The 23,329-nt window shown below is 34.7% G+C and overlaps 1 protein-coding gene across 1 annotated transcript in view; it reads left to right on the top strand.

Moving 5' to 3' along the window:
- The first annotated feature begins 18,320 nt into the window (after window positions 1-18,320).
- Window positions 18,321-23,329, top strand: part of LOC145256154 (uncharacterized) — a 77,018-nt gene continuing 72,009 nt past the window's right edge. Inside the window, exon 1 of the mRNA XM_080114741.1 lies at window positions 18,321-19,189. Within this exon, the coding sequence (XP_079970867.1) occupies window positions 18,321-19,189 (869 nt within the window). The remainder of the gene's footprint in view (window positions 19,190-23,329) is intronic.

Consider the following 23,329-nt stretch of genomic DNA (forward strand, 5'->3'; position numbering starts at 1 on the left):
TAAAGAAAAATAAATAATTAATAAAGAAAAAAGAAAAATACGAAAATACGAGTTAAAACGGAAAACTATTTTTACATAACATCAAAAGATGGAGGAAGCGAGGAAGAAGGGAGGAAGAAGGGCTTTGGAAATCCTTTTACCCGAATATAATGTTCAGCATGTTAAAAATATACCTTTTGTTGTAAAAATCTAATGGATAAACATCTGAAGAAGTTGGTGGGGTCTGGATATTTTTATGGAAACATAAATCGTAAAATTGCCAACTCATCAATGAAACAGCTGTAATGGAAAAATCCAGGAAATAGACGAAGGTTATAAAAAGAAAACGTGAGTCTTTGAATTTTCAACAAAATTTTGCACTATATATATATATATATATATATATATATATATATATATATATATATATATATATATATATATATATATATATATCTTACTGATTTTAAAAGTTAAAAAGATGACTTGGATGCCATCAGTTAGAATAGAAGACACAATATTTAGCGATCCAACCATGTTCCCTCATTGAGCGTTCAAACCGCATTCACTACTACTTGAGCTAACCCGATAGATAGATTAAACTGAGTAAAAATGAATCTAATTCAAGCTATGATTGCATTTGCGCATACATGAAATTAATAAACATATATTGGCAAGTTGAAATAAACATTTTTATTTTCACCTTGCTGACATATTTTTCTGTATGCGTTATTCATCAATGGATGTGTCCAGTATTTACATTCTCTTGCGTCAGCGTCGAATGTGCTGGCATAGACATGTTAGCCGGATGGAAGACGACAGGATCCTAAAAGACGTGTACGGAGAATTGATAAGAAGTCGCCCACAGGTTCAATTAAAAGACATGTGTAAAATAGATATGAAACCGGTTGGAAGCTGGAAGGCACTTGCTGATCAAGAATAAAAACATGGAGATAACTTAGCTGCAGCTCAATGTCCTTTGATTACCGTGAAGTGTGAACGAGCGAATTACGACTGAGACGTGGAAACTGGCTGGCAGGAAGGATTGTACTAGTGGTTTTGACTGTGTCGGCACAACGAAATCGTCGAGAAGTGGCCAAAAATATCCTTACAGACCTTACGGACCTTGACGAGAAAGATAGGAATCGGAGTGAGGACTATGAAGAACGTGCTCTACAAATATGTTCGTTACTCCTTATAAAAACTTTGTGTTATACTTCAAAGGAAAAAAAAAAAAACTCTGAGAACTTCCATGGCGTCATCAGTTTCAATATGTGATCCTCCTTTGGTCATAGCAACAGTCGAGAAATACACCAACAGTATTGTCTGCAAAATCAAGGAGAGTGTTATTACCAAAATAAAACTAGTGTTCGGGCGTCTCTCGAAGGATACCGCGAAAGGCTGATCATTCGAGTGAGCTCTCCTCGACAAAAACCTTTTTAGAGATACATTTTGAATTTTGAGAACACATCAATTATTGGCCGAGAAAATGTTTTATTTTTTCCATAATGTGTCGAATTTCTCTCTCTCTCTCTCTCTCTCTCTCTCTCTCTCTCTCTCTCTCTCTCTCTCTCTCTCACTCTCTCTCTCTCATATATATATATATATATATATATATATATATATATATATATATATAGAGAGAGAGAGAGAGAGAGAGAGAGTAAGTTTTAAAAATATACATGACAAGCAAACTACACAGAATTTTCTGTGTTTCATCCTCGTGAAGATTCGTCAGACTAATTGCATTGAATTGATAGTACTGGATTTGCTACTTAGCAATAAGATTTTTGTTATTCACCCATTTATGGTTGACAATGAGTGTGCGGGAATCCGTTTCTTTGTTTTTTTAGCGAGTATTTTTTTTCATTTCTTTGTCATGAGAGATAGATGACCTAATTTTTATTCGGATGTTTATGTTATACTAGAGTATCTGTTATGCATTTGTTTATTAATTAATTATCATTATTATAATTATGATTGTTATTTTTGTTATTGTTATTAGTTCATTTTTTCGTTATCCATCTGCGATCAAAGAAGTACATTTAAATACGAAGAACGCCAAATAAAAACAGCATAAGTGAACCACTGCTGGGATCTCAAAGAAGATGGATGATCATCGATAGTAGAGTGGAAAATAGTACAGAAAGCCAACACATGTAAAAATCTAGAGACCCGTGTAGTCTACGTTTGAATGAGAAATTAGCTATCCTAAACTTTAAAGAACCCCTGAATTTATTAAACTGCAGGAGTGAAATTGCAAATGTATGTATACACAAAATAAATTTTACCTTAGGATAACGGAAAAACAATGAACTACTACTACTACTACTACTACTACTACTGATACTAATAATAACAACATCAACAAAAATGATGATCATAATTACAATAATGATTATAAATAAACAAATACTCTAGTATAACATTAAATGTAAACAAACGTCCACATGAAAACTAGGTCATTTCTGATTACAAAGAAAGGGAAAATCCTCACTAAAACAATAAAGAAACAGGTGCACGATTATTAACTGCCATGAATGAGCGAGTAACTAAGAATCTGATTGGCTGACTAGCAAACCCAGTACCATGTGTATATATAAAACACGAAGCGACATCAATTTCATGCAATAGATTGACGAATCCCCACGAGGATAAAACGCGGAAAATTCTGTGTAGCTTTATTGTCATATATATTTTCAAAACTCTTTCAAAACACCAAGCACTGTCGAAGTAAATACTGAAAATATTTACATGAAACATCATGTCACGTCAACAGGTCATAAAATATGCTAAAATATGATATTTTAATTTATGCAGATTTCGTATTTAGTATTATAGAGCCAATTTTCTGTTGATTATTATATTGTACCCAAAATGTAGTATTGGTTTAAAAAAATAAAAATATATGACTTGAGTGTGATCAACTAGAATCAAAACCAAAACATATTGCTCTCCAACGTTATTCGTTAATATTTGAGTAAAATCCATATGCATATCAAAAAATTACAAGTAAAGTTGTTAAATTTATAAATGTATATTTGTGCTCACGTAGAGCTTACATATTACGTTAAACTTCATCTGCCAAGTTCCATTTTTTAAATTTGGACTTCTTTAGCAACTATTTTTCAGCAAAAAAAAAAATCAATTTTGTTCCACAAGCTCGAATACTCCATATATCAAGTTTCAAGTATGCATTCCAAAAATTGATAAAGTATTTTGGTTCTGATATCTAAATAGAAATTTACTTTAAATGCAGCTCCAAATGTAGAAAATATGCACAAATAGAAAATATGCACAAATAGAAAATATGCACAAATAGAAAATATGCACAAATAGAAAATATGCACAAATAGTGAATGAAACTAATCATCCAATAAGAAAACAATAAAGAAAGAAAAGTAAATTAATAAAAATTGTTTTTTAAAGGAAGGTGTGTGAAAAGTGATGACGTCCTTACGAGTACTAAAAGTGTAAAAAGTAATAATGTATGTACAAATATAAGTGTGTGTGTGTGTGTGTGTGTGTGAAAGGTAATAACGTAGTACAAGTATTACTGCACCTGAAAAGTGATATGTGTAGAAAGAGAATCAGGTACGTTGCGATAGATGCTATATACGTGCGAGGGACGTGCAATAAGTAATGCCCCTGACCCACTTCCAGTTGTCTGATCTAGCTGAAATTTTTTCAGGTGCAATGATTTATATCTCTACGGGTTATGTGGCAAATTACAGCTCTGAAGTAATTGTCGTTTCTGTTTTACAGGTGTTTGAACTGAGTCAGGTGTAAAAATGGAGCTTGTTGAATGTCGAGCAGTGATCGGGTTTTTGTATTTGAAAGGACGTGCACCACAGGAGACTCTTGATGAAATGAAAGAAACTTATGGTGATAATGCCCCATCATATGACCTTGTAAAACGCTGGCATCGTGAATTCAAACATGGCTGGAAGTCTGTGGAAACAGCTCCCAGACCTGGTCGTCCGCCTTCTGCCATTGATGAGGCATCTGTCCGTCAAGTTGAGGCTGCCATTTTTGAAGATCGGCACATTACTATTCGCCAAATAGTCCAAGATGTCAAGATTAGTACAAGGTCTGTGGAAACTATCATTCATGACCATTTGCATATGCATAAGGTGTCTGCCAGATGGATTCTCAGGTTGCTCACACCATTCCAGAAGCAAGAACGCGTTGAGTGCTCAAGGATTTATTTGGAGATATGCCAAGAAGATGAGTCAAAGTTTTTCAAAAGACTGATTACACCTGGGTCCATCACTATGATCCAGAGACCAAAGCCCAATCAATGCAGTCGAAGCACTTGGACTCACCACCTCCAAAGAAGGCAAGGGTGCAGCCCTCCGCTGGCAAGGTCATGCTCACAGTCTTCTGGGACCAGGACGGAGTAGTGATGACAGATTCCCTAGCAAAGGGTACCACAATTACAAGAGCCTATTATGCTTCACTTTTAAGGAAATTAAGGGAAGCTATCAAAATAAAGAGGCGGGGCAAGATCAGTAAAGGTACCCTCCTCCTGCAGGACAATGCTCCGGTCCACAACTCGCATGTCGCCAGATCAGAAGCAGGGGCGTGTGGTTATGAAATCCTCCCCATTCTCCCTACTCTCCTGACCTTGTACCCTCTGACTTTCACCTTTTCCCAGCCATGAAGTTGTTTTTGAAAGGAAACGTTTCTCAGATAATACAGCCTTGATTTCTGAAGTCACGTCATGGTTGGAGGACCAACCTGGAGTGTTCTACAAAAACGGTCTCCAGAGCTGCATCAAACGATGGGAGAAATGCATAACTCTGGGTGGTTCCTATGTAGAGAAAGACCAATTGTCGTTGCTCTACTGCTATGGGAAGTGGGTCAGGGGCATTATTTATTGCACGCCCCTCGTATATGATAGATGATAAGTTATGTCCAAACATGAATCTGTGTGAAATATAGTAACATACATTCAAATATAAATGTGTATGAAAGGCGATACCGCACAAATGTACGAACGATGGTACAAACATAAATATGTGAAAGGTGATAAGGGATGTGTACGACTTCAATGTGTGCCAAAAGGGAGAAAGTATATACAAATATAAATGTACGAGAAGATGATAATGTACGTACGAATGTATATGTGTGAAATCGGTAACGTATGTGCGATCATAAGTGTGTGTAATTACTAGGGCTGTGACAACGGCATATTTTTTTGCTGTTTGGACTCTCGAGTATATATCCGTTAATATCTTATATGCATTTATATAGACTGATGTGGTTCTCGGTTGATTAACTGTGTCTAAATGTATCGGACGTATACTCAGGAGTCAAAAGAATAAAAAAGAATATTCTGTTGTCAATGACGTAGTACTAACAATAAAAGTATGAGAAATAACATATGAACAAAAAATGTGAGTGAAACGTGATAACGTACGTACAAACATATATGTATATAAAGGTTTCCCCTTTAAGAACAGAAATCCTTTGTTTCGTAAGGAGTGGAAAAAACTCAGTCCTGGAATACTACTTTCCTCTTCCTTTCTTTGTAGTTAAAAGCATAAAAATAACTTAACACAAAATAGTTTTCGACATCATTTTCGACATGAAAAGTTTGCTATGAATGACGTCAAGTCGTTAGCAGGGACATCGTCACAAGCAAATTCAGAATTTTCTCCTTTTTCTTCTTCTTCTTCTTCTTCTTCTTATACACACACAGACAAACACCTATATTATATCTAATGTCTGTTTTATATATATATATATATATATATATATATATATATATATATATATATATATATGTTATGATTTAATTTGTTGTTAAGAGTTATCCCCCTTGGGATTGACATTCATAATAAAAGCGCCCTCTGTTTCATTTTCCCGCTCGATCCTTTCAAGAGCGTACGTGTATTTTACAGTTAATAAAACCTTTCTAAAAGGCAATTCTTTACTTACTGATACTATTCACTTCAATTTTATTAACTGTAAAAAAAAAAAAATAAAAAATAAAAAATAATGGATCGAATCTTACGTCCCGACAGATTCGAGGTGGAACCTACATGCCCTAATTCCGAAAAATCCTATATGGAAATTAACCCTCCAGAATTATATCCGCTCACATAATAACGGATTAATCGAAAACACTTCAGATAATTTCTTTGCCTTGATCAATTGTATTTCAGCCTCTGTTTTCGATTTAATAAGCGATAAAACCGACTACGATAGTGCATTAAGAACATTGGACGCCGCTTATTTAAAACCTGAAAATATTGTTTATAATAGATATCGATTGATGACGACGAAGCAACAAACAACACAAAATATAGATGCCTTCATACTACAATTGGAAATGCTTGCCAAAACATGTAACTTCGAAGCGGTTTCTGCTGAAGAAAACAAAAATCAATACATTCGGGAAGCTTTCATCGGCGGAATTTCTTCTTCGTCCATCCGACAACGACTGTTAGAAAAACCCATCCTGACTTTACAAGACACATATGCCACGGCCAGATCTCTTGAACAAGCAGAAAAGCATTCGATAAGCTACGCAAATAACTTTACTGTAGCAGCTACAAATAATCCTTCGGGCTACAATCGTATAGCTGTGACTAAAGAAAATATGTATCCAAAAGGGGTTTGTTTTTTCTGTGGAAAATCACGTCATCCTCGATATTTATGTCCTGCACGAAACGCCGAATGTAAAAAATGCAAAAAAAATGGTCATTGGGCTAAAGTGTGTAAATCTCCTATTTCTAACACTCATACTGCTGTTCTTTATGACGACTCTGACTACCCCTCACCTTCTCTATCCTGACTAGGAACTAACTCCAAAGATGTCACATTCACTCAATGCCAAATTAACGGGCACTTCGTGAACGCTATGGTGGACTTCGGCAGTGTAAAAACATTCATTAATGAAAATACTGCTAAAAAACTTAAACTCTTCACAATACCTAAAAACAAAACTATAGCTCTGGCTGCTTCCGATCAACATGCTAAAATAACTGGCGAAGCTGTCGTGGATTTAATACTGAAAGATAAAACCCATTCTGGAATAACAATTGAAATCATCGAAAACCTTTTCATTGATTTAATAATCGGAAAAGATATTTTAAAAAAATATAAAAAAGTAACACTTAAATTCGACGGTCCTAGAGACAAACTTATAATTGGAGCTATAAACACGAATAATTTTTTTCCTACCATAAACGTTCCACCCCCTCCTCTCTTTTCTAATCTTTCTCCTCATACTACTCCTATTGCGACAAAATCCCGACGTTACACTTTTGCCGCCAACAAATTCATAAAAGAAGAGACTGCTAGAATGTTGAAAGAAGGCATAATTGAACCTTCGATATCTCCGTGGCGGGCAGGTTCTTGTAACTTCGAATGAGAATCATAAGAAAAGAATGGTAGTCGACTACAGCGATACCATCAATAGATTCACGGAACTAGACGCTTACCCAATGCCTAATATCAATAAGATGGTAGACGACATCGCTCAATATAACATCTTCTCTACTCTCGACCTAAAATCTGCTTATCACCAAATACCTATAAATCATGCTGATCGTAAATTCACTGCGTTTGAAGTAAGTGGCAAACTTTTTCAATTTACTCGTCTTCCTTTTGGCGTCACCAATGGAGTAAGTGCTTTCCAGAGGAGCATAGACTATATTATAGAAAAAGAAAATCTAACCGATACCTTTGTGTATGTTGATAACGTAACTATATGTGGGAAAAATCAAGAAGAACACGATTACAATCTTCAAAAATTCTACAAAATTGCTAAACAATATAACATCACTTTAAATGAAAATAAAAGCATAATTTCTTCTAGTTCTATTACTCTACTCGGCTACACCATAGAAAATAATCAAATAGCTCCCGATTATCAAAGACTAAAACCATTACTCGAAATGCCACCTCCGCTGAATCTTAAATCTCAAAAAAGAATAGTTGGAATGTTTTCCTATTACTGCAAATTCATTAAAAAATTTTCTGATAAAATTTTATTACTAAATCAAAACAAAGAATTTCCACTACCTCCATCTGTATTAAAATCTTTTCAAACATTGAAAAATGATCTAAAAGACGCCACTTTAATAACGGTAGATCCAAATAAAGAATTTGAAGTAGAAACGGACGCTAGTAACTATTGCATTGCTGCAACACTAAATCAAGAAGGTCGTCCTATTGCATTTTTTTCAAGAACTCTCAATACTAACGAAATTAAGCACCATGCAGTAGAAAAAGAGGCAGCCGCTATTGTAGAAGCTCTCCGTAAGTGGCGACATTTTCTACTCGGCAGGCACTTTAAAGTCATCACAGATCAGAAGAGCATCAGCTTCATATTCGACAATAAAAGAAAATTTAAAATTAAGAATGACAAAATATGTCGTTGGCGTATAGAATTATCCCAATACAATTTCACTATAGTTTATCGACCTGGACCTGAAAATATTGCTGCTGACACATTCTCTCGCATCTCTGCTCTTACTTACAATCTACAAGATCTTCGTGATTTACATAAACAATTATGTCATCCTGGTGTTTCAAGATTAAGCCATTTTATAAGAACGAGGAACCTCCCTTTTACTTTGGATCAAATTAAGAATATTACTGACTCTTGCTCATCCTGTCAATTACTGAAACCCAAATTCGCCAATACCAATGGAGGGACTCTCATTCAAGCCATATTACCTTTTCAACGATTAAATCTTGATTTTAAAGGCCCTCTACCTACTTCTATACATGGCAACAAATATCTACTTACTCTAATTGATGAGTATTCCCGTTTTCCTTTCGCTTTTCCTTGCAGAGATATGACAAGCAAAACCATTATCCACTGTCTAAACAAACTCTTTTCAATTTTTGGTTTGCCTGACATGATACATACTGACCGTGCTTCTGATTTCTTAGCAAGAGAAATAAAGGATTTTTTACACAAAAAAGGAATTGCTACTTCTAAAACAAGTAGGTATCATCCTGAAGGTAATGGACAGATTGAAAAACTCAACATACCTTATGGAAGGCCATTCAAACAACATTACATTCTAATCAAATGAAACTACCTTATTGGGAAGACATACTACCGGACGCACTTCATTCAATTAGATCATTACTTTGTACTGCCACTAATATGACTCCCCATGATAGACTTTTTAAATATAGTCGTAAATCTGCTTCCGGAATTTCAATTCCTTCTTGGGTTAAACCAGGCCCAATATATATTAGAAACCACACTAAAACAAGTAAAAATAACCCTCCTGTAACGCCTGCCACCCTAATAGATGTCAACCCCCACTACGCTTATGTTCAACTACCTTCTGGTACTGAAACCACTGTCAACGTTCGAGACTTAGCTCCAAACTCATCAAATGAAGAAAACTCTAATAATAATCCTACTACTTCAGAGACTTTATTTGAACCTTCTACTAATGAAAACATTGGTCATGAGGAAGACAAAAATCAATCGTCTGATCTTGAAGAAAATCAGATTTCACTAAAAAATAATACTGAAAATCAGCATTCCTGCCAATCTGTGCGGAGGTCGTCCCGAGTTCGACAATTCCCTAGTAAATATAAGGATTTTGTGACTAAATACTGAAAAAACTGCAGTTTGGGTTCATATGTTATTTGTAAATAAAATGATTCTTATGTGATTGTAAAAAAAAAAAAAAAAAAAAAAAAAAAATTTGTCTATAATTAATTACCCCTTACTTGAATACTTTAGGACGGGGAAAATGTTATGATTTAATTTGTTGTTAAGAGTTATCCCCCTTGGGATTGACATTCATAATAAAAGCGCCCTCTGTTTCATTTTCCCGCTCGATCCTTTCAAGAGCGTACGTGTATTTTACAGTTAATAAAACCTTTCTAAAAGGCAATTCTTTACTTACTGATACAATTCACTTCAACATATATATGGTTTTAAATAAAATGGTAGGCGGAAGTTTCTCGAGAGCTCTTTCGGCTATCATCTCTTCAGGAGCAAATCGATAGCAATCTAAATAATATTGTGACGAAAATAAAGAGTTCTATAGGGGAACTTATTTAATGTGCCAACGTACGGGGGCATTAATTAAATTTATTTACGTTTAAAAAACGATTAAAAATGTTGGCACAACGAGGGAGAGAAAAAAAAAAAAAGAAAAGCGGGAGAAAAATTCAAAGTTCCCCAAAGAGAAACAATGCGTTTGATGTTTCCTTTTGCCGGCACAAAGAAGGTTGACGCACCGCGATAGAGACGGCCTCCAAAATCTTTAAATGGTTTTTGGAGTCCGCTCTATGTAGCACCTCGAACCAATCTATTTTATATCTATCGGCACAGCACGGGTTGTCAACCAAATGCTGGCCAATAGCAGAGTCCAAGGCTGCAGAAGGAGGGAGACCTCCGAACCCCATCCTCCCTTGTCTGATCTTCGATGGAACATGCTGGTTTATACGAGTCAAAAGGTGCAAGGATGTTCGCCCAACATAACCAGCATCGCACTGGCATTTAAACTGATATACAATATTACTATTTTGGATGTAAGGCAAACTATCCTTGCGAAAAGACGGAAAAGCAGGTCTCGTAGTATATACCACACGCAAGGTAACCGAATTGAAGCAATCGTAAATACTTCTTCGAATCTGTTTAGAAATTATATTACTCCCCTCCCCTATCCACGGTAATTTCAAATAAACCGGGCATTTCAAGGGTCCAAACTTTTTAGGGGATTTAAAATCCGCAACCTTTTTGAAAATACAATCATCAATAAGGTCAACAGGATAACCATTATTGATGAATATTTCCCTGATCTTATCGAGTTCGACATCCAATCTGTTATGCGAACAAATCATGAGGGCTCTATGTACCAAAGTATTAATTAAGCCGACCTTACGTGATTTAGGTACAAAAGACAACCAGTTCACATATAGGCCAGTAAATGTCGGCTTTCTATAAATTGTAGTGAGAAAGCCCCCCCCCCTTGAGCGTTCGACAAGAACATCCAAGAAAGGAAGCGAATTGTCCTTCTCACTTTCCATAGTGAACTTGAGAGTCCCATGTAAAGAATTCAACCTATTAAAAAATGTCGACGCATCACTTTGCGAAGGAAAAATAGCAAAAGTGTCGTCAACATATCTGAAATATGCAGTGGGTTTAGATGTAGAATTAAACATAACGGATTCATAATACCCGACGAAAATATCCGCTAAAGTTGGGGCCAACGGACTCCCCATTGAAACCCCGTCAACCTGACAATACATAATATCACAAAAACTAAATTCCACGGATTTCGTACACATTAAAATGAGTTCAATAAGAATCTCTTTAGAAAACCGTGGAGCAGTCAGGCGACCATCATATAAAGCGTCGGTACATATGCGTATAGTCTCATCCAACGGTATGTTGGTGAAAAGACTAGAGACATCAAATGAACACATGAAAGACGTCTCTGCATTAGAATCCAACCCACGTACACAATCAACGAACCGAAAGGAATCTGGGATGCAACGCGTGGTGTATAACTCACGCACAGGTTGCAGAATTTCTACAAGCCACTGAGCCAAAGAATGTTGTGCTGAACCAACCATTGATAAAATGGGTCTCAGTGGAACACCTTGCTTGTGGATTTTAGGGGGACCATACATTCTGGGACGTTGTGACCCAGAGGGCCTGATCCTGTCATAGACATCCTTGCAAAACATCTTCTTTTTAAATAATGCAAGTAAACGTCTCTGCATTTTAGCCTCGTTCTTGCAAGTATTATCCGTCAACTCGACAGCGCCGAGTTTACGGAATTTCGAACTATCATTGAGAATCACTGCCATTTTCTCAACGTAATCGGATTTATCCAAAATCACCACTCCTGCACCTTTGTCTGGTTTACACATATAAATATCGGTATTAGATTTTAACGCTTTCATCGTTTTAAATTGCGTTATGTTCCAGACAAAGTCGCTATGATCAACAGGAATGTTACTATATCGGTGAGCTAAGGCAACTAAATTGGATTTCATCCCAACAATTTTTTCTGGGGAATTAGGCACATTATGTCTAAGTTGAGAGAACAAAATTTCAAAGGCAGAAAGTGTTCTCTCTTTATTTAAACTCGTGGGGGGGAATACAAAAATCTAAGCCCCTAGACAAAACTCTTTTTTCAATTTCTGTAAGGACCGTTTTTGAAAAATTGAAAATATGTTTGCTTCCATTAGTGGGTTCACACCCATATCTTCTGCGAACCAGAAGAGCAAGGTGTTTACTATTATCTTTGGAAGCATTTTGCCTAGCAAACTGATCACCGATAGATAAATATTTGCAAAAACGGAAAAAATCACAAAAGGACAGGAACCCCTTAACTACGGACCAAAGTTGATGACGATTACTAATGTACGTCTCAAGGTTCTCCATCAACTTATTCATATCGTCACGTATAAACGCACGCTCCATAGACAAACTTGGCTTCACTTTAGATGCAGCAATACGTTTACTAATGTAAACTGGGGCTACATCTTGTTGCAGACAAGAACGCAAAAAAGCTGAGGAGAGATTGGTAGATCTAATTCTACTCCTTAATCTTACAATATTATTACACAATTCTATTTGTTGGTGTGTGTACCTCTTCCGTAAATATTTAAATAAATGTTTAGAGGTACAGAATTTATATATGGTTTTAAATAAAATGGTAGGCGGAAGTTTCTCGAGAGCTCTTTCGGCTATCATCTCTTCAGGAGCAAATCGATAGCAATCTAAATAATATTGTGACGAAAATAAAGAGTTCTATAGGGGAACTTATTTAATGTGCCAACGTACGGGGGCATTAATTAAATTTATTTACGTTTAAAAAACGATTAAAAATGTTGGCACAACGAGGGAGAGAAAAAAAAAAAAAGAAAAGCGGGAGAAAAATTCAAAGTTCCCCAAAGAGAAACAATGCGTTTGATGTTTCCTTTTGCCGGCACAAAGAAGGTTGACGCACCGCGATAGAGACGGCCTCCAAAATCTTTAAATGGTTTTTGGAGTCCGCTCTATGTAGCACCTCGAACCAATCTATTTTATATCTATCGGCACAGCACGGGTTGTCAACCAAATGCTGGCCAATAGCAGAGTCCAAGGCTGCAGAAGGAGGGAGACCTCCGAACCCCATCCTCCCTTGTCTGATCTTCGATGGAACATGCTGGTTTATACGAGTCAAAAGGTGCAAGGATGTTCGCCCAACATAACCAGCATCGCACTGGCATTTAAACTGATATACAATATTACTATTTTGGATGTAAGGCAAACTATCCTTGCGAAAAGACGGAAAAGCAGGTCTCGTAGTATATACCACACGCAAGGTAACCGAATTGAAGCAATCGTAAATACTTCTTCGAATCTGTTTAGAAATTATATTACTCCCCTCCCCTATCCACGTTCGACAAGAACATCCAAGAAAGGAAGCGAATTGTCCTTCTCACTTTCCATAGTGAACTTGAGAGCCCCATGTAAAGAATTCAACCTATTAAATTCGCTTCCTTTCTTGGATGTTCTTGTCGAACGCTCAAGGGGGGGGGGGCTTTCTCACTACAATTTATAGAAAGCCGACATTTACTGGCCTATATGTGAACTGGTTGTCTTTTGTACCTAAATCACGTAAGGTCGGCTTAATTAATACTTTGGTACATAGAGCCCTCATGATTTGTTCGCATAACAGATTGGATGTCGAACTCGATAAGATCAGGGAAATATTCATCAATAATGGTTATCCTGTTGACCTTATTGATGATTGTATTTTCAAAAAGGTTGCGGATTTTAAATCCCCTAAAAAGTTTGGACCCTTGAAATGCCCGGTTTATTTGAAATTACCGTGGATAGGGGAGGGGAGTAATATAATTTCTAAACAGATTCGAAGAAGTATTTACGATTGCTTCAATTCGGTTACCTTGCGTGTGGTATATACTACGAGACCTGCTTTTCCGTCTTTTCGCAAGGATAGTTTGCCTTACATCCAAAATAGTAATATTGTATATCAGTTTAAATGCCAGTGCGATGCTGGTTATGTTGGGCGAACATCCTTGCACCTTTTGACTCGTATAAACCAGCATGTTCCATCGAAGATCAGACAAGGGAGGATGGGGTTCGGAGGTCTCCCTCCTTCTGCAGCCTTGGACTCTGCTATTGGCCAGCATTTGGTTGACAACCCGTGCTGTGCCGATAGATATAAAATAGATTGGTTCGAGGTGCTACATAGAGCGGACTCCAAAAACCATTTAAAGATTTTGGAGGCCGTCTCTATCGCGGTGCGTCAACCTTCTTTGTGCCGGCAAAAGGAAACATCAAACGCATTGTTTCTCTTTGGGGAACTTTGAATTTTTCTCCCGCTTTTCTTTTTTTTTTTTTTCTCTCCCTCGTTGTGCCAACATTTTTAATCGTTTTTTAAACGTAAATAAATTTAATTAATGCCCCCGTACGTTGGCACATTAAATAAGTTCCCCTATAGAACTCTTTATTTTCGTCACAATATTATTTAGATTGCTATCGATTTGCTCCTGAAGAGATGATAGCCGAAAGAGCTCTCGAGAAACTTCCGCCTACCATTTTATTTAAAACCATATATAAATTCTGTACCTCTAAACATTTATTTAAATATATATATATATATATATATATATATATATATATATATATATATATATATATATATATATATATAGATATGTGTGTGTGTGTGTGTGTGTGTTTGTTATTGATTTAGACCAGTGGTTCTCAACCTTTTTTTTACTCATGGACCCCTTTTCCCTTCTTTTTATCATGGTGGATCCATTCATAACTATTGGTCATAAGACAATCTTCTATTTTTCACTAATGTAAATTTTGAGGTTTTAATAATCAAAGAAATCTCTCTCTATAAATATAAAAGTGAAAGTGTGTGTGTGTGTGTGTCTGTGTGTGTGTGTGTGTGCACATTTCCCCACGCAATAATTCTGTCAATTTTAAGCCTACAGATTCGAAATTTGATATGCAGGGTTCTGAGATTTGGAAAAATCGATGTGATTGGTTTTCAGACAGAAATTTGGCGATTAAGGGGTCAAAGTTCAACGATTTGACCTTTGAGAACTCTACCAAACTCCTCCTACAATTTTGGTCTAAACATGTGAAATTTTAGATATAGATTCCTTGGACATGGATCTAACTTAATAACTTGATTTGAGCCCTAAACAATAAATTTTCAGGGGTTATAATAGGGGTCAAATTTTAAAAATTGACCGTTTTTTGTTTTGTTTTGCTCAGCATACACCTCAAAACACCCGGGCAACGCCGGGCACCCATGCTAGTATTATATAATCAAGCTTTATTTTTAAATGAAAACTAATTTAATGCAAATAAAGTATTCTACAACAGCTATAATAATAATAATAATAATAATAATAATAATAATAATAATAATAATAATAATAAGTAATAATGATAATAAATAGTAATAATAATAATAATAATAATAATAATAATAAGTAATAATGATAATAAATAGTAATAATAATAATAATAATAATAATAATAATGATAATAATAATAATAATCTAAATTAGAGTGATAATAATTCTTTACCAATATCTTGTATTACAATATTACAATGTTTCTTCCATGGTCAAGCCGAGATCTTCAGGCAATTTAATTCACTGCATCATTTATGTACGCTGGTTAAACTTTTTGATAAACAGTTAAAATGGAATGTGTAATTAAAAAAAAGAGGCATTTTTATTCAATCAGATGTGATTGATGTTGTTCGGCCAATTTCTGTTCGGTGAGTTTCTTTATGTCTGGTTCCATCGATGTTAATGATAGTCAAAAGTCTCCTCTTTTCACAATGTCAAGTCTATTGCGAGCTTTTGATAACAGTTGAGAAACACGACTAAATCTCGATTCAACAAGATAAGATGTTGGAAAGGCAATAACGTAGAGCTGTGCTTTATCCCAGGGCAAAAGTTACTTTTGTAGCAACATCATTTGTCTTCCATACATTGTACTTTCCATCTTTGAATTTTGCACGCATAATTTCATCACTTTGTAATTCAATGAGAGGCTCTTGCAAAGATATGTCTATATCGGCAACATTAACTTCGAAAGGAATTGAAACCCAAGTTGGTATAACCCTAACCCATAGGTCACTAAACCGAGTTTGCATATCTGCATGCATAGTTTCCATATATTCAGCATATAATGCAAGATCTTCATCTTGCAAATCGCTGCTAACAGAGGCCAATAGTTAGTTTTATTCATATTACATCGCAAAAATATAAAAAAATAAGTGTTTTCAAATAATTTTGTTTTTTGTTTTGTTTTGTTTTTTCCAGAAATATTGAACAACTAAAAAAAAAAAATGAAAAAATTACTGCTATCAATGTTGCAGCTACACACTGGTCAAATTTGATTGATTTTTCTCCAAAATTTGTATATGGGAAGGAAGCAAGAGATAGACACATTATTACAAAGTCATCGAGCCAGCAAATTAGACCTTCATTTTCCTCAAAAGGAAATTATAAAGAACAAATTAGTTCTATTATAAGTTTATTTGCCTCTAACAAAAAAATTAAAATACATGGTTCTGTAACTTGTATCAAGTTGTTATATTGTGTAATACATCCCCACATCTTTTTGAAATGTGAAATTTAAAAGACTTAGTTGCTAATTAGCTTTTTCTACAAGTTTTGTTTAATCAATGCAGTAAAAGTTGAGATATTTTGCTAGGTGTGATTCATAATTAAAATTATAATTCATGTATTTATTTTTCTTTCAATGTATTTCATATAAATATATCAATTTTAATTGAATATTTTATAAAAAATAGTGAAATTTCAAAGTCAGTGAAAAATGCTATGAAAATGAAGGATTTTTCAACATTTTTCTACATTTCTACACAATTTTAAAAATTAAATGCTCAATTTTCTGTTCAAGATAGGAATCGAATTGTTGGTTCTTATCATATTCTTATCATATCACATCCCAACTACCATCACCAGTGCCATGTTGATTTTCTGAAAAAAGTTGCAAATCGACCTGCCCTATTGAGACAGTGTTTTTCGAGCTTGGAAATCATCATGAAGTTTTTTAAAGTATTCTACTGGTTTATCTTTCTTTCCTGTGTGATTCTTTTCTAGGTGGATTTTTAGCTTAGAAGCTATCATTTGAAAGTACATCCATGCATATGAGGCACATTGGTTTCGATTCATAATATGGTCCTGGAATAAATCCGTAAGAAAAATATTCAACAGAGTACTGTCGGTATTTTTTTTTACTTGAAGTAGCCATGGGATGTCTGAAAACACACACACACACACACACACACACACACACACACACACACACACACACACACACACATATATGTGTATATATTTATACATACATACATACTATACATACATACATACATGGTGCTCGGTAAAAATGGCACCGGTAGAAATGGCACCGGTAAAAATGGCACCGGTAAAATTGGCACCGGTAAAAATGGCACAAGTGAATAACTAGGTAAAAATGGCACCAAAAGGTGCTACTGAAGCTATGGGGTCCCAAATTCTAACCTCATTTTGGGTTTTGTAAAAGTTCCTATTTTCTTGCCGTCAACGAGGGCAGAGTAAGACACAAAAGATTACAATTACCTCAGTTTAGAAGCATTGTTTATCTAAAGGTTCTTATTTAATTGCACCCCGCTAGGGCAAAGTTAGACACAAGGTTGGTTTTAAATCTGGGGAATATCCAGCTCCCCAAAAAGGGGCATTTTCGATCGGAACAAAAAATTACAATTACCTCAGTTTAGAAGCATTGTTTATCTAAATGTTCTTATTTAAAAGCTAAACTGTATCAATGTTGTTAATTACCAAAAATAGTTTTATTGACTTATTAACAAATTCAACAGACACATAAACTAAAGTGAAAGATAACACGTGCTGTCGCGTATACGTGCGAAAAGGTTTTATGACCAATTCATCTCACAGTTTCATGCTCACAGTTGAGTATGAAACCGTTCTGGGGACATTTCTGGGGTCAATCGGTCATTGAGTATATTTCTGACATAAAATTATAAACTGATTCCAATATAAATAACAGCTTACTGACCAAATATGACAGAGTTCAGTTTTGACTCACTGAAGTTGCCAGCGTCACTACTTAAAGTGAACTACAAGAAGAAACAACATCAGCCCCAAAAGAAACTAGGAAGAACTATCATAAATCTATCATGGAAATTATAAGGACGAACAAAGGAAAAGAGAAAATTTGCTTCCAAGGGTATATGTATACCAAACAGGTTGCACGTTCAACTATTATCAGATGGAGATGTGTAAAAAGAACATCTTTTTGTAAAGGTACCTTGACCACAAGCTGTGAGATGACTAATCCTGTACCAGCTAATGACCACAACCATGCTTCTAGTTATGCAGAAATTGCATCCGCAAAATGCATCGACAAAATGAAGAGTAGAGCATCAGAAACAGAAGATAAACCTAGCCAGATTTATAGCAACAACCTGGATTACTTACCGGTCGATGCAAAAGCACTACTTCCAAGTAAGGATGTTATAAAAAGAACTTTACGTAACCAAAGAGCAAAACGGTATCCACAAATTCCAGACGCAGTGGAAGATCTGCATCTTACTGGAGAGTGGGCAACTACTTCTGCTCCTGAGCCCAAACCATTTTTGTTCTTTGACAGTGGTCCAAACACTGCCAACCGCATCATAGCATTTGGTTCTGATGAATCATTACAGTTACTTGCTTCTGCTGATACATGGCTGATGGATGGCAACTATACAATGGCGCCACGTGGATTTCTGCAGCTTTATGTAATACGAACTCCAATTGGGAACACTGCAGTTTCTACAGTTTTTGCTTGTCTGCAGAATAAGACCCAAGAAACATATGAAACACTGCTACAAGCAATTATAGATCGCTGTCATAATATTAATATTTTTCCTGGTCCGTCAACAATAATTGTAGACTTTGAACGGGCGACAATCCAAGCCATCAACAATGTATTAGGACCAGAAACACGCACACAAGGATGTTTCTACCATTTGACTCAGAGTACTTGGAGAAAAATACAGGAACTTGGCCTCACCAAGCATTACAAACAGAGTGAAAACTTTCGTCAATTTTGTGGACAGATTGACTCATTGGCATTTGTGCCCGTGGAAGATGTTCCAGCGGGAATGCAATTGCTCAAGACAAAATGCCCTGATGAAGCAGTTCCTTTACTGCTGTATTTTGACCAAACCTATGTTTCTGGTACATATATTCCACGGGGAAGACAAAACAACCAGTCAAGACTTTCAGTAGTAAACCTTCGGCGTATCCCGCCCAAATTTCCACCAGAACTTTGGAATGTACATCAAGCAACAATTAATAATTGTTCGCGAACCAACAACTTGTGTGAAGGGTGGAATAATAAATTTTATCATCTTGTTGGTCATCGGCATCCATCTATCTGGAAACTGATAAAAATGATCCAAAAAGAAGAGGCTGTTGTGAGTACAGTAATAGCAAGAAACGCAATTTGTGAGCCACCAAAAAAGAAAACAAAGAAAATCTATGCTGATTTGCAACAAAGACTAAAAAAATTTATGCAGGGGCTACATAGAAGGCAGGAAAGATTTGAATCAGTTCTTATGTGGACTTTGTTTGCTTTTTGTTTTGTTTTTGTATTATTGTAAATTGAGCTTATTCTCCTCCCATCTCCTAAAAAATAAGAATGTACTTTCTTTTAGATGATAACTTATGAACTGCTTAAATAGAAAAGAAAAACAACTACTTTAGAATTTAGCATGGGGATCAGTTTTGTATATAAATTCCATGTAAAATTATTATCCATATTCTGACTAGATAGTATCTTGACAAAATGCAACCGTTTTGTTTTTTATCTTATTTTTTTGTAGTGGTTCAGTTAAGTAAGCGTTTTTATGGGGGTACTTGTATTTATTTTTCAGTTGACAAAGTCAACAATGTTATCTCAAAATAAAAAAGATGGCGAATAATTTGATTTGGTGTGACTAATTTAATGCAAATAAATTTTCAAAAATTATAAGCAAATGAACTGAGTGTTGGTCTTAAATTTACGGAGACGAATTATCGGCACCTGTTCTTTGACCGGCAGTTCTGTGAAACTCAAATATAAACAAGTTTTTCTGATAACACAAAAATATACAATAATAACGAAGTAAATAACACAAAAAGATGAAAAGCAAAACATGTATTGTATAAAAACGTAAAAAATATAATTGCGTGTTGAGTTCCATAGCTCCCAGCATAAATATTTAATAACCGCCCCCTTTGTGTGGAAATAAAAAGTTTTTGTAATGAATTTGTTTCCCAATTTTACAAACATTTTTTTTAAAATTTATTTACTTATTTATTTACGCTGGTTTATTACAAACATTTTTTTGCACCATTCAACATTTTTAAATGATAAAATAAATTAGAATTAAAATAGGTACTTATACATGTTTGACACCCCGAGAGTACAAACAACGTTGAAATAATAACTATTTAGAAAGCCATTCTTAACATTGAGGTGGGGTGAACTATTTTGCACTTTCACCTAACAATTTAATGAAATAAAAGTAACATTATTTTTTTTAAGTTCATATTTCTTTCGGTATCAAACATCCATCAGTACGGTGCCGGGAAAACTCGTTTCGGGAAAACTCGTCTCCGGAAAACTCGTCTCGGGAAAACTCGTCCCCTTTCGCTAGGTAGGAAAACTGGTCCCTTATTGAATAAATATCGATTGAAAACACATTTTATGATCGTTCTTGAAGGAGATATTGTTTTTTAAAATAGACTATAGCCCCCCATAATATTTAAAAAAAATATTTTTACTTGTTCAATGTTTTTTTAAAAATAAAATCGATTTTCTAAGTGTCCGTTTTCTACCTAAATGGCTAAGTTCTTAGTGGGTTCACTTCTTTTAAAGCGTTTATTATGTTCATACAAAGTTAATTACAATTTTTTTTTGTTCTTATTTTAACAATGTTTTTTGGAGTCATAAAAACAATAATAAAAAACAAAACCAAAAAATTAAAAAACAGGGAGCGATTCGATTTTTCGTTACTTTTTTGTTTTGTTTTTTTTAATTAATGATAGTTATTTTTATTGTTATGTTTTTGTTTTCTCTCATACCAAATGCGTTATTTAAAATTATAATTTTATCAATTATCAACATTTATTGTCGTCCTGTCAAATTTTGCAAAAATTAACTAATAATTTAAAAACGAAATATTTTTTGGCGCCAGAGATGCCATGTGCTAACAATCTCTCGTTAACTCATTTTTAATTCTTTTTAATTTTTACTTCACAATTCTAAAATCAATCATTAAGAGAAAAAGTAATCACTAAATAAATTTATTAATCAATTTTATTGAAAACTCCGCTATCGTTTATCAAGAATCGTTTTAATTTCATTTTTTGTTGGTTGTTTTTCGAAGGGAGATATAGTTTTTACCCCCCCCTCTCTCAAAATTATATTTTAAAAAATATTCAAATTTATTATTTTCTTTTCAAAACCAAATCTCCCTCAGTAATTTCTTTAATTTTCTATTTTTTAGCGATTATCAAGACCCCTAAGATGTGATATACCGAACATTATTTCTCGTTCTCACGTAACACTCGACATGTTTTTGGTTGGTTTTCTGTGTTTTTTTTTCTTTACCGAATAAACGATTCCAAATAAATTAAACAACATAGTCGGCGAGGTAGAAAAATCGATTTTACCCTTTTATAAACAACAGTAAATAAGTAAATTCTTTTTATATTAATATAAAAAAAAATGCGGTCTCGTTTATGAACATAATAAACGCTTTAAAATAAGTTAAACCACTAAGAACTTAGCCATTTAGGTAGAAAACGGACACTTAGAAAATCGATTTTATTTAAAAAAAAAAAAAAAAACATTAAACAAGTAAAAATATTTTTTAAAAATATTATGGGGGCTATAGCCTATTTAAAAAAAAACAATATCTCCTTCAAGAACGATCATAAAATGTGTTTTCATTCGATATTTATTCAATAAGGGACCAGTTTTCCTACATGGCGAAAAGGGACGAGTTTTCCGGGGTCGAGTTTTCCGGAGACGAGTTTTCCCGAGACGAGTTTTCCGGAGACGAGTTTTCCTAAATTCATCATGATAACATTAAAAGAAGATCTAAATTTATTTTATCTCCGTAAAATAAACAAAATAAAACTTGAAACTTTGCGAAAATTCGCTAAATAACCTTTAGAAGAATGCAGTTTATTTTCAAGGTATTGAAAAAATTGTTTAAATTTAAAGAAATATTTTGTCAAGAAAAATAATATCAAACATTATTGCTAATTAAATCAAAAGTAGAATATAATAGTGTTGGATTTTGTCCGCTCCCTTACTCGGCATTGGCAAATATGACAAGGAATGGCGAAAGGTGTGAAAAGGATTGGCCTTGAATTGAATTTGAAATGAACTCGTGAAATGTCATGCTTCCGTGTGATTTTCTTTGATTCTGCCGGTATCATTTATGTTTATACTTAGGGATTCCTATGGCGGCGCCAATGCCGTCTAGAGCCCACCAATCTCACTCCTCTATATAATGCAATAAAAACCTAGACCACCAACTGAAAGTATTTGGGGGTAATCAACATCTTCGATACCGTTTGGCTTCGACGATTTGGCAGCATAAAATGTAAGTGTATTTTTAAATAACTATTCTAAAGATATTCAAAATCTGTTTCATGATTTGAAAATTAATTACCAGCATATTTTTACTTTATTTTTGTTTAATATTTATTTTAATGTGATGCAACAGTTCGAATTGTTTTTTTTTTTTGTAAAAGTCAAATATATTCTTTTGTTAGGTAGAAGTGTAACTTATCTTGTCTTTGGTAACATTTATTGGGTGGGTTTCTGCTAGTATATTATTTAATTTTTGAGTCATTATTATTAAGAGTTAAAAGTCGTATGTCGGCCTTTTTTCTTGTTCTCACATAACATCGGGTGAACATATTGACATTTCTTGGGTGCGTTTCTATCAGTACTTTGAGTTCTGATTTCTGAGCTATTTATCGAGAATTTAGGAAAACTCGTCCCGGGAAAACTCGTCCCGGGAAAACTCGTCTCGGGAAAACTCGTCTCGGGAAAACTCGTCTCCGGAAGACTCGTCTCGGGAAAACTCGTCCCCTTTCGCTAGGTAGGAAAACTGGTCCCGTATTGAATAAATATCGATTGAAAACACATTTTATGATCGTTCTTGAAGGAGATATTGCTTTTTAAAATAGACTATAGCCCCCCCTAATATTTTTAAAAAATATTTTTATTTGTTTAATGTTTTTTTTTGTTTTTTTTTTCTACCTAACTGGCTAAGTTCTTAGTGGTTAC

The sequence above is a fragment of the Euprymna scolopes genome, chromosome 32, assembly GCF_053919585.1.
Source record: "Euprymna scolopes isolate OS-2025 chromosome 32, ASM5391958v1, whole genome shotgun sequence".
NCBI lineage: Eukaryota > Metazoa > Mollusca > Cephalopoda > Sepiida > Sepiolidae > Euprymna > Euprymna scolopes.